The 12,472-nt window shown below is 40.4% G+C and overlaps 1 protein-coding gene across 1 annotated transcript; it reads right to left on the minus strand.

Annotated features, from left to right (window-relative positions):
• Positions 1–669: 669 nt before the first annotated feature.
• LOC131251088 (uncharacterized) lies at positions 670–12,245 on the minus strand. The gene is made up of 7 exons (XM_058251595.1): positions 12,120–12,245; positions 8,014–8,185; positions 6,547–6,743; positions 4,820–4,900; positions 3,424–3,651; positions 1,879–1,956; positions 670–1,139 (listed from the first exon to the last, which is right to left on the minus strand). The coding sequence occupies exons 2-7, from the start codon at positions 8,126–8,128 to the stop codon at positions 855–857; spliced, it is 984 nt and encodes a 327-aa protein (XP_058107578.1). The 5' UTR covers positions 8,129–8,185; positions 12,120–12,245; the 3' UTR covers positions 670–854.
• Between the last annotated feature and the right edge of the window lie 227 nt (positions 12,246–12,472).

Raw genomic sequence — 12,472 nt, forward strand, 5'->3', positions numbered from 1 at the left:
CCATGTATTCAAAACGGTTCCTTAAGATGATTCCAAAAGGGCTGCCTTCTAAGTTCCCCAATGTTCTTTTATCAGATCAAAAGAAGGATTTTGATATGGTGAAGACATTGTAGTTGGTTTTAGCCCATGAGCAATCAGGAGGAGACATTCTACTTGGTTTTAGCCCATGAATGTGAAAGACAGCTCGGATGGATGGGCATGTAGGATCCGACAGTCTACACGATATGTGACCTTCGCAACAGTCAAAGATGTAGGTTCAATGGTCCGCCTAACCACCACAGGAGCAGAGAGATCTGATAACTAGCCTGGTTTCTATAAGGGATGGGCCAGATTGACAAGGGATATATAAAACTCTCTTTGAATTGTCCAACATTGTTTCCTGTGGTTAGGCCCACTTGATGAGTATATATGACTGATTTTTCAATAGGGAACTTCGTTGATGATGGATGTCACATGCACTTATTTGGTCTTGGAAGTTATGGCTGAATGTAATGAAAATACCCTTTCTCCATAAATCTATTCTCTATCCAAGCTACTTGGATCACAATACTGTGGGCTGCAATCTAGTGATTTCATACAGGGATAGTGTGTGTGTGTGTGTGCGCGCGCGTGTGTGTGTGTAATCCAATTTTCTTTGGAATCATCTCTACTGCAACAAGCTTCTGTAACAACAGCAACTGAAATTTCGCAGTTCATTTCCATCCATTGATCAGCTGATTCAAGACAGCTCTGCTTTTGTCCAAAAATACAGAAAGGAGCTACTGTTCATTTACATATGTCGATCACTGATCCAAGATCTAGATGCCGGTCTAAATGGAAAGAAATCTCTATCAAAAGCATGCCAATGACCGGATTTACCGTAGACGGTCTGATCTTCGTACTCTCTTTCCTGCATCCGGTACTGGTTCGGAGGTTTGAGAGACATCCTCTTCAACTTTGAAGCTTCTGAGCCTCCTTTTCTTGGGGTAGCTGGCGGATGGCACTTGGTTTTGAGTGGATCCATCGGCTGCCTCTGCTGCATTCTCTTCTGGACACTGCCATTCAGTGCCACAGCCTGCTTCTTCCGTGGCTGCTGCCTCTGCTGCATTCGCCTCTGGACACTGCCATTCGGTGCCACAGCCCGGACAAGCTCTATCAACCTGCGTCTCATGAGTAAACCTTGAAGTGTGAGCAAGCAAGCATTCTGTTATTGGAGGAATTTTACTACTGGCCTTGAGTTCGTGTGCAGGTGGGCCTGTGGTTAAGCATTTTGAGGCTGTTGATCTAATGGTTGCTGCTACAGATGGATCATGCCCCATTCATCTGCCTCATGACATAATCCATACCTCGAAAGGGTGGTTCGATGGTAGTGTTTAAGGGCTCCTTTTGGATGCACCCTCAAAAGGGGGACTTTTGATGCAGAAACACCCAGTGCACCCTCAAAAGGGGGACTTTTGATGCAGAAACACCCAGTTCGGGATTTCATGTTTGGATGCACTTTTACAAACCCCATCTGATGCCCCACTCGAAATCAGTGTTAAAAAGCCCACTTGCCGAAAACTAATTGGATTCGTTTTCAGCAAGTGGACAAAGAAGTCAACCGTGGTTTGTTGGAAACTCTGTTTGTGGAAGTCGCGTCCAAACAGGCCCCAAGTGAAAAGGAAGAAAAAGTTTATGTTCAAAGTTCAATGCAACATTGAGGACTCAGGTTCGAGCCCAGATTAACTATTGAGAGAGAGAGAGAGAGAGACGGCAAATAGGCTGATCTGGAAGATTTTCGTGCAAGAACCTGGGGGCCATCAGATCAATGGTTCAAATAACCAAATAAGGACCCACTTGGAAGAACTCAAGACCTCAGTGCTTCCCTGTTTAAATGGTGGAGGGGGAGAGGACACCGACCTTTCTCTGAGAAAATTTCTTCTTTAGACAGTAGCTGTGCATTCTTACAGTGCAGCCTTCGTTGCGACACAGATCAGCCTGCCATTAAACAGTTCAAAGGGCACAATCAGATCTTAAATACGCTAAGAACAAGGAAAGCAGGAGAAAGCATGGCAACTCAGCATTCTCTAACTCCTAAAAGATACAAATCGTCCAATCATCACTGTGTTTGTCATCACCATAGCATTGTCCCGGCTATCTGGGTTGGTCTTAAAGAGTCCTGTTTTACCAACCACAAGATTTCAAAGCACGTTCTCATGATTTATTGCCAGGGGTTGGTGATCAGCTGCCCATGAAATTTAGCATTTCTCCAACATCAATAGGAGAAAACATGCAATGTTTAATCAAGCAACTCCTGTTGATCCAAATCATACATATGGTGGGCCACATTGTGGATGGAGATGCCCCCGAAATAATTATATAAAAAAAAATCTCCCCAATCAGTTGATCCTAAGTATCCCATGAATTACCTATGAAACCCAGACCATTCTGGCTGTAATTAATCATAGTAACAAAATAGCAAGAAAAAAATACAAAATGGACCGTTAAGAAAACAACACCCAACAGTCCAATCACTCCTATCACAATCATGAGCAGTGCCATGAGAACACTGGTTGGGAAATGTGCATATGCTTTTTTTGACTTGGCATGAATCCGTGAGGCTGGGAAGGTTTGTGTGTTCGTGATTATTCCTCTCTAAGTCTAACTTTCTCCTCTAGCTTTTTGACAAACAACTTGTTGACTTGCCAATATTTCAAGCTGAGCGGCCACAATGAAACTCAACCGTGCAAGTGATTTAGTCTCGACTCAGCATGACTTGTCGAGCCAACTCGATGACTTGGTTGGCTTAACGCTATTCGCATGACTCAAATGGAGTCACCTAGTTGAAAAGCTTTTTTTTTTTAGGAGACCTCTCCAAGGGGTACTGATCCCTCTTAACCAGCAAGTCAAACACTGCTTGTCAGGTTTTTGTCTTCTTCAACTTTTCCTACTTTAATTCTCATATTACTACATAAAATATTTATAAAAATTATTGAATTAGTTACTACATGTAGAATCGAGTCAAAGACTCGTCAAAGTCTTCAATTCAACCCATCCTGGCTGAACATCAAGTCAAGTTGAGTTTTCAAGTTTTTGAACTATGGTTTTTGTGGTTTGTGGTGTCTGATGAGATTTGTGGTTGCCAAACTCTCCAAATCCTGTCTTATTGCTCTCCGATTGGGCTGGAACCTACTCGAGCAGCACCATTATCTCAATACGATCAGTGCCGTAACAGACAGGGAAAATGCAAGTCCTGCTCAGTGGATTCCCCATATCACATACTGCCCCAAACGCTAAGCACCTAAGGTACTCTTGTAAAGCTGCATCAACCATGACCTGCAGCCCATCCTAATGCTACCTGAACTTCATGAGCTGCAGTCAATCTGAGCAGCAGCAGCATTGGAAATGTTCAGTGAAGGAAAGCATTGGTTACATCATGACAAATTTTAGGATTAGCAGTATGACCTTCACTCCAGCTTCGTTGCAGATATTGCATGAAGGAACATCATTGTTCCGAAACCAACTTCGTAGATCAAGAAAAGATCTCACACCAAGACCAATATTACCATTGGTGGGAGCGCTCAACCATCGATCCTGCACCAGATCCTTGAGAGTTTTTTCCTTCTGATATATTGAGAAATTCTTGAGGGCGGAAGGAATGTGAGATTGACCTCCCTGCGATTCCTGCACTGTCTGTATACAAAACCAAACCAACAGAATGAGCAACAGTAACTAAATAGCCACGGCCATATATCTGCACACGCTAATAGTCATATCATCATATCAGATAAATCCCCCTATAGAGTGGAATGACGGAACAAGATTCATGTAGCTGATCCCTAATTAGTTGGGATAAGGGTTGGATGATGACAATGAGTCAACGACAACATTGATGATATAAGATAAATGCACAAGGAGTTTTGTTAACGAAACAGCTATTGTCGAACTCACCAAATAAAGAACCGTCTTTAACCAAACTCCAAAACTGCATTTCATTATACAACCTCAGAAAAGCAGAGCTATAATCTCTTTTATGGATTATTACTGGAATAGGGAGGGAGCTAGGATGAAGATCTCTTGTCAGGAAAGAATGTAAAGTCTATAATACCAAACAAAGAACCTCCTCCATTTAGCAAAAATGAAATTTACCAATGTAAGTGGGAGTCTCTACGTTTTATTTATTTATCACCTTTCTATAAAGCATAGTTTGAAAACCCAAAAACACAACTTGATATGATGTTCAGACAGGTCAGGTCAAGCCAAAGACTCAACCCAACTCAACTCGATACTTAATAATTACAATTAAAAAGACTAGGTTTACAAAAGGACGTCGAAAATAGTTAAAATTATGCATTAGTAATTTAAAACAGAAACATTGTCATGAAATTGTTAGTTGCTGCTCTGGTTAAGACCGCCTCTTTGTGTGGGAGAGGCTGCGAGCTCAATTCCCACCCTCCTCAAGTACTTCTAATAACAATAATGCAGCAACACAGTAAGTCACTACAAGTTGCATTGAGTCAACCGAGTGATCAAGTTGACTAGATAAGTCTTCCTGAGTGGGGATCGAGTCAGACCCAGAACCAAGTTTCCAAGAGACTCGGCTCGAAATCTTGCCGATTCAAGTTGAATTGCACAAAATTTGAGTTGAGTTAGCAAGTTTTAGAACAGTGCTATAAAGGACATCCAATTTCTCATAGTTTCCTTGAAGAACTGCACTGAGCTAGAAAAGTAAACATCATTGCCGGCAAGGCTAAAACATGCTACAGAATTCTGATTGTCCAGACAAACTACATCACAATGAGAAATAAAATGTTTCCTTGACAAAAAGTGCATAGAGCATGTAACCTACATGCAAACAGACCTGATTATCCAAACTGACGTTAAGAGCTTCGATATTGGATATGCAACCCTGAGCTGTTGCATCTTGCACAATTGCCTCTATCTGCGACAAATGGGCATACATGAGTATATATAAGTATGCGTGTATGTTTGCGTGTACATATTAGAACATTAGTACATTACACAGTCTGCTTTTGCGTACACGTGATAATGGAATGCTAGCATCTTAGTTTCAAAAAGTAGAATACAATTATACAAGCATCTTCATTTCAATTATGTATATGCATCCTTGCTCGAGTTCAGCTGCCTGTTATTGTTATACTGCTATTGCATGGAATTGGTGAACTAACTACTTTTACCCAACTAACACTCAACGTTGCACAGGTAGCTTCTCATTTATGGTGTAATTAAGGAGCTTTAATTAACAACAACAAGAGTGGCAGTCTGGACACCTTTCATTGATCTCATTGTCCTTGACTAGTACCCTCGGGTCATCACTCTTCATACATCTAACATAACCTAGGTCCTCTCTCTCTCTCTCTCTCTCTCTCTCTCATTCATTTGGCAACTTTGAAGGCATCTTTCTCAACTTCTTGTCTCCAACCTATTGTGAAGATCATCACAAGCCCAATATAAAAGTAATTGTCATCCAATTAAACAAATGGCCCCCAGATTACAAATAAAGCTGAAAAACATAGAAGTTAAGATCGTATGGTGCTTATTCATTTGGGCCAGTTGGACATACCATCATCCTTATTTGTTTGGCACCTTTAGCCTGCATTACATTTGGGATAGAGAGGAAACCAGAGACCACAATAAGCAGGATCCCATTTCCTCTTTTTCTGTCCCAAATCAATACAGAAACAAGAACAGGCAGTGCCCGTTCTTATCTTACTAGTGAGTTCGCTGGGCACATGTCATAGGCATTATCAAAAATTACTTTCTGATTTTCTAAGTAAAGAAGCTGAAGCACAATCTGGGTAATTGAAGGCATCATGAGGTCATGATGCAACCCCTCCATATGAGGGAGTCCACAACTCCATTGGAGCCTGTATGAGTATACGTGACGGTAATGGCAGTATGCAAAGTCAACTGAAACAACCCCAATTGAATTTGGCAAGATCATTTTCTCACAAGTGACAAATCTCATGTTACAACAAGTGACCATATGGAACTTGCTCTGGACCCCAATGAGACTTACTTACAATCATCATAGTCAACCACAAACAGCTAGTTTTGGATTCCTTTTCACTGGAAGCCATTATAGAATGCTTGGCCTGCAATAAGACTTTTCATTTGAGCCAAACATTCCGTACAGGTGGGGCTCAATTTTCAGTGATCCAAACAGTTGACATGGTGCACCCACAGTGGATGGGCAATGGACCAAGAATCTCCTTGTCAAAAAATCCAGCCATCAGATTGTTGAAACTTTTTTCCCATTTCATATGGATCATTTTACATGTTCTTTTCATGCAAAGGCAAGAACTGAATTGCTAGGCTGTTCGTCACAGGAAATTTTTCGAGCATAACCCATTCACAATGGAACCACCAAATGAATGATCTTGATCAGTGAAGGTAGGCCGCACTTGTAAAGAATGCTTGCCCAACAGTAATTCGGGCAAGCATTGCAGTTTCTTCTTCTCCTCCATCAAGAGTCATGTGAAATAATAAGACACAAAACATCAACAACCAGTATTTAACATTGAAATAATTGCAATAATTCAGCAATCCATGTGTGACAAGACTTACAACAGCCTTATAGAATGCAATTTGAGGAACCGAATACTTCGTTCCTAGTTTGGATTGTTCATCGGCTACATTATTGACCACACCATAATAAACCGAGCCATCATATTGGTTTCTGCACCCCCGCAACTCAAATTGCACATAGGCCAACTCCTTATTAATCTTGCGAAGATATTCGTTGAATAGTTGTTGATGGCTACCTGAAAATAATAATAATAATGCATACTTTCTCAAATAAGACCCCAAGCAGAGGGGAGAAGTGAAATGATCCAGTGGGAAACACCCATAGCTAAATTTCACTATGAGCAAACCCTATCACTATGGAATCAAGAACAAATAGAGACGAAAGTGTCCCTGCTTTATCCCATTGGATAAAAAATCCGATATACTAGGGATCACTTTCTGTGAATAACTTTTTAGCCATGTTTGCCGGGAGTGAACCTTATGACCATGTAGATGGAACTGAGAACTGCTTCTACTTGATCTAGTTTCATTCGAAAATTTTGAGGAAAGCAGGTTCCATCAACATCAAGTATTTGTCGGATGGTTATAAGACTCACTAACAGCAAATTTTTACTAAAGTTGACTTGTGTCACACTAGATCATCTCCCCAAAATAGCGAGAACATTACAAAAGATATTTAATAGTCTTATCTAAAGTTAAGTAAATATCATGACATACAAAATCTAATATCCAATATATGAGAAGGTTCTATAAGTCAGCTACTGAAATAGAGTGAGTTAACCAACCAAGCAAATTTGAAACAGTAAAATAAGAAAAAGCAATCTGAAGTTGAATGAAATTGAGAAAGGAATGCCTGCTACAATGACTGTGCACACACTTAGGGTACTTCCTGTAGTGCCATCCAAAACATCTCCATTGTGCATGTATTGTTATAATGACTGTTGATTTTCTGGGTAATGTTACCGATACAATCAATGACCTGCTAATGGACGGTTAACCTCCACTCGGACAATGGACAATGATATCCATTCAATCAGTGGCTACAAATGGGTGGTTAACACAAACTCGGCAGCAGTCAATAATCGACAGGAAACCAAAAACCACAACTGCTCAGTTGGGATCGTTTCATCACCATGATGATTTGGCTATAGCCAACCAGATCAACAGTCCAGATCACCAACGCATAAATGTAAGATCTCTTAGGTGAAACTAAAATAAAACAAACAACAAGAGAAAAAGAAAGAAAGAAAAAAAAAAGGAATCTTGCTCTAGAATATGCAATTAGAATCCAATAATGAAAGTAATATATAATAATAGTAGTAATAACAACAATAATAGACTGCTGATGCTTGATCCATCAGAACAGTAAGTGTCCTGAAGCGCAGCAGTAGTATCCTTGTGTGCCAATTTCATGCAAGTGTCCAAGAAGAAAAGAAGGAGAAAGGATTGATTTGAAGAAATTCACAGCCTGAAATAAATATATAAATAATCGACTAAAAATAAAACCTGGATTTTTTCCAGTGATGCAGCCGAAGATAGAAAGCAACTCCGATTCCTTCAATGGACCACTAGACATCAAAGCTTGTATGAGCGTGTGGTGTTTCCAGCTCAATTCCGCCATCTTTGGGTGGATTTTAAGTCAAGGTGATTGAACAATGGTATCCATACAATCAGTGACCTGCAAATAAACAATTAAACAAGTCGAGCAAAAGTCAACACTCAGCTGGAAAAATCCACAATGGTTGCATGGTTGGTATCCTTTGATCACTGTGACTGTTCCGCAATCTTCCCCCAAATAAAAAATCTAGATCAACAAAGCATGCATCATTGTAGCATTTCTTATGTGAAGTTAAGATAAAACAAAAGAGGAAGAAGAAAGAAAATAGAAGAAGGAGAAGAAGGAGAACTCCTGTCTATATTAATCTGCTCTAGAAGATGCAAATTAGAGAATAACAATAGTAATAAAGTCCCAATGCATCAGATCGTGATGCATTTTGTGCAAGTGGTGTCCAAGTTCATTGATGCAGAATATTGATCTTATGAGATTCACTGCATATGGGGAACAACCCAAAAATCTTCTGGACTGGAAATCTTACCCATCAATTTGTTGGCCTTTTTCTGGACATTTATAATCTTCTTCTTAACCATTTATTTTTAGGTTACTGGCCTAATGGTTCAGAACCTCTAATAAATGAGATTTTTGAGGAATTCACATCCACAATGTGGACCATAAGATCAACAGTCCAGATGATTGAAGCACGGGCCCCATTTGTAATGGTGGGCCCATCTGTACATAATAGTGGACCAAAGCATGAGCCCATTTGTATATAATGGTGGCCCCATCTGTATATAACAGTGCTTCAGGATATGAAGGAAACAAGAACAACAGCACCAATAATAAAGCTCTGGAAGAATTGAAAGGTTGGATAAGAAATAGTTGCTTGAAAATTGAAATGAAAATATGAAAAATCTAATAAAAAACCTAGATTTTTTCTGATGATGCAGACAAAGATCAAATGAAACTCCTGTCCATGCAGTGCACAGCTGGACATCAAAGCTTGTATGAGTGTGTAGTGCTTCTAGCTCAATTCAGCTATCTTTGGATGGATTTTAACAAACCGTAACCATAATCTTCATGAGAAGGATGTGAAATTTTTGAAAGGGAAGGATTGACGGATGTTAAGATTTTGGTTTTGAAACCTTAACCACAACCTTCATGACAGATTTTTGAGAGATGTTGATTGTGGAGTGGATGTTACGAGATGGAAATCAAAATAGATTTGGACAGAGATTGATTGAAAATAGGAGACTTTAAAATGGAAAAGGAGCTTTGAGACTTTAAGAAGACAGGAGACAATTGGGTGGGTGATTTAATGAGAATTTAACGGGTCATTTGAATGCCTGCAAGTTTTTTAGTTGCAAGAAGTGTTAGAAATATCGGTATCGCGTTACGTATCGCATTCTTGGGATGCGGATACATATCGGTTATCGCATATATCAGTTGTATCATGCAATGTATCACTATTGTTGGAAACATGAGGAAACATTGAGAAATTGGTTGAATTTTTCAATGTAACTTCGGTGATTATTAAAAAAGACATCAATACACACTTATAAATCAAAACATTACAAAAAACAAGTACACATAATAGGTTTTCTTTGTATGGGATCCTAATTTATGCGTTGCCTAACTTAATTGATGCAAGTATATTCAATGTCTATTCATATAATTTATAAATGCAAGAAGACGAGTGGAAACACAAGCAATACATTCAAAAGCAAAAGAAAAATCACTAGGTTAAAGACATGTTTGATGTGATGTTTGAACACAAAGATTGCGAACGATTTGCTAGAAATTGAGAAATTTTAATTTTTTTTTCAATTTTTCACAACTCAGCCCATCTCCTCCAAATCTCGAAATTGAAACTCCCAATCCATGATTTTTCATGCAAAACATGAAAAATCATGAATTTGTAACAATCTGACACTAATTTAACACAATTTACAAAAAATAAGAGCATCAAAATTCGAAAATGCTCACTAGATCAAACATGTGGGATATATCGCCCTACTTGTGCGTTTCGTATCGCATTGATGGGATACAAGATATATCGTGGGATATATCGGCCGATATTTAAAACAGTGGTTGCAAGTGACTTTCAGCCGTAATTACTTACAAGGAAGTGACTTTTCACCCCAGCCTCATGAAGTTTCCTAGCAGTTTTGCTTGTAAGTGACTTGCAGGTTGTGAGTGACTTATAGGTGAATTTCCTCCCCTAAACACCACCTACAAGTGACTTACCTATAAGTAGAACTTATAGGCATCCAAACGACCCCTATCAGTGTTTGGAAGAGCTAAATTGTGGGTTGAGTTTTTTGTTTAAACTTTATAAGAGCCCTGCTATGGCTCCTCTCGTTTGTAGGATTTCTAAACCTCTCCATATGTGGTAACATAAAATGTGAGAGCAAATGGAGATGATACAAAGACGCAGAGTAGAAACTACTCCTGCCAGCACTGACCTCCCTCCTGAAATGACGCGATGAGATTTGATTGAGCAACAGGCTTCTAGCAGAGATGAGCCCAGTCGATTATGTACTCAACCAAACAACTTTCAAACATAATTTGTATAGCCCCATCTGTGGCAATGGCCTGCCAACCAATCAAATTCTGCTACGTCATGTCAAGAGGAGGTCAATGCTAGTAGTGGTAGTACCTAATCCGCATCCAGGATACAATCCGATTCATCACTTTCCTTTGGCAATCCACATCCACAATCTGCCCAATAAATCGACGGCCTTGATTGATGGTGCAGCAAAAGCAAGTGTCCTTATTTGATGGGTCACAGAGTGCATGAGGGATTGCTCCAAAAATTGCCCAAAACAGTCTGCCCATCAGATCAACAATCAAGATTGCTGGCAGCAGGTGCAAGCATTTGCATGCTCCAAAAAGTGCCCAACGCATGTGTGGCACATCAGACCAACAATTAGAATTGCCTGCCAGCAGGTGCAAGCTTTAAGCATGCAGTGGGACCCATAGATCAACAATCAGGATTGCCGGCCGGCAGATGCCAGCTTTTGCACACAGTGGGATCGACGTATGTGTTGAAAAAGAACTAATGGACCGCGGATTGCCTGCGACACCCTGTTGCAGGAAGTTCCTGCACTCAGAAGCTAGGTGGGGCCCACCATGACGTTTGTGAGAAATCCACCCAGCCCATCCATTTTGCCATATCATGTTAGGACATGATCCCAAAAATGAGCAGATCCAAAACTCAAGTGGGCCACACAACAGGAAACAGTGAGGATTGAACATCCACCACTGAAACATTCATAGGCCCTAAAAGTTTTGGATCAAGGTAATATTTTTGTGTTTTCAGTTAACCCCAGTAGGAATGACCTTACAAACAGTTTGGAGGGCATAGAAACATCATGGTGGACCCAGGGAGGTTTCACCGGCAGGCATTTTTCCTACCCACTTTTTCCTGTCATGTGGCCCACTTGAGTATTGGATCTGCCTGATTTTTGGGCTCATGTCCAAACAGGATCTGGCAAAACGGATGGACCGGGTGGATTTCTCACAAGCATCACAGTGGGCCCCACGTAGCTTCTGAGTGCAGGAACTTCCTGCAACAGGGTGTCGCAGGCAATCTGCGTCCATTTTTTCTGGATAGCTAGCTTAGGTAGGGGTCCCACTGAGGATGATGGTTGCCCAAAAATCGACCATCAGATTGATTTTTAAAAAAACCCTTAAAAATCAAATCCATTTGGGGGAATCCCTAGCCATGGTGTGCCCCATTCGATTAACGGTCTGGATCATTTGCCCCGACACGGGTAACAATCGTACTTATCTTATGGATCCCGCCATGCATGAAGGATGCCTAAACAAAAGCTCCAGATATATAAATACAATTTTGAAACGGAAGTTCATATCTCATGACTTTTTAGGGCAATCCCCAAAACCCCCTTCCGCCCCTTCGAATCAACCCTCTCTATCAGTGGCCCAGTAAGGGAAAGGTCCAGATCGTTGTGGTTCACATTAATTCAGCGCTTTTCCCAACAAACAATCAGATGAAAAAAAAAAATCAAAAATCAAAAATCAAAACCGAACTAACCTTTTCCTTCTCTCTCTTCAATCGCCTGAGTTAGAGAAAAGAGAGGGTTTGGAGAGTGTTTGGAGAGAGGGTTCGGAGCTACTTTTTTGTGAGGCGGGAGGAGTAGGATACTGTGGTAGCTTTACACCATTTAAAGAATCAAGATAACTGCTAAATACCCATATGGGACGCAGATTACGTACTCAGTACGCTGTGGTAAACTACGTGGGACCCACCTTTATGTATGTCTCTTATCGAAGCCGTCCATCTATTTTTCCTGCTCATTTCATGGAATAATCCAAAACTCGAAGCATATCCAAAACTCATGTGTACCACACCACAGGAAACAATGGGAATTGAACGCTTACCGTTGA

The sequence above is a fragment of the Magnolia sinica genome, chromosome 7, assembly GCF_029962835.1.
Source record: "Magnolia sinica isolate HGM2019 chromosome 7, MsV1, whole genome shotgun sequence".
Taxonomy (NCBI): Eukaryota; Viridiplantae; Streptophyta; class Magnoliopsida; order Magnoliales; family Magnoliaceae; genus Magnolia; species Magnolia sinica.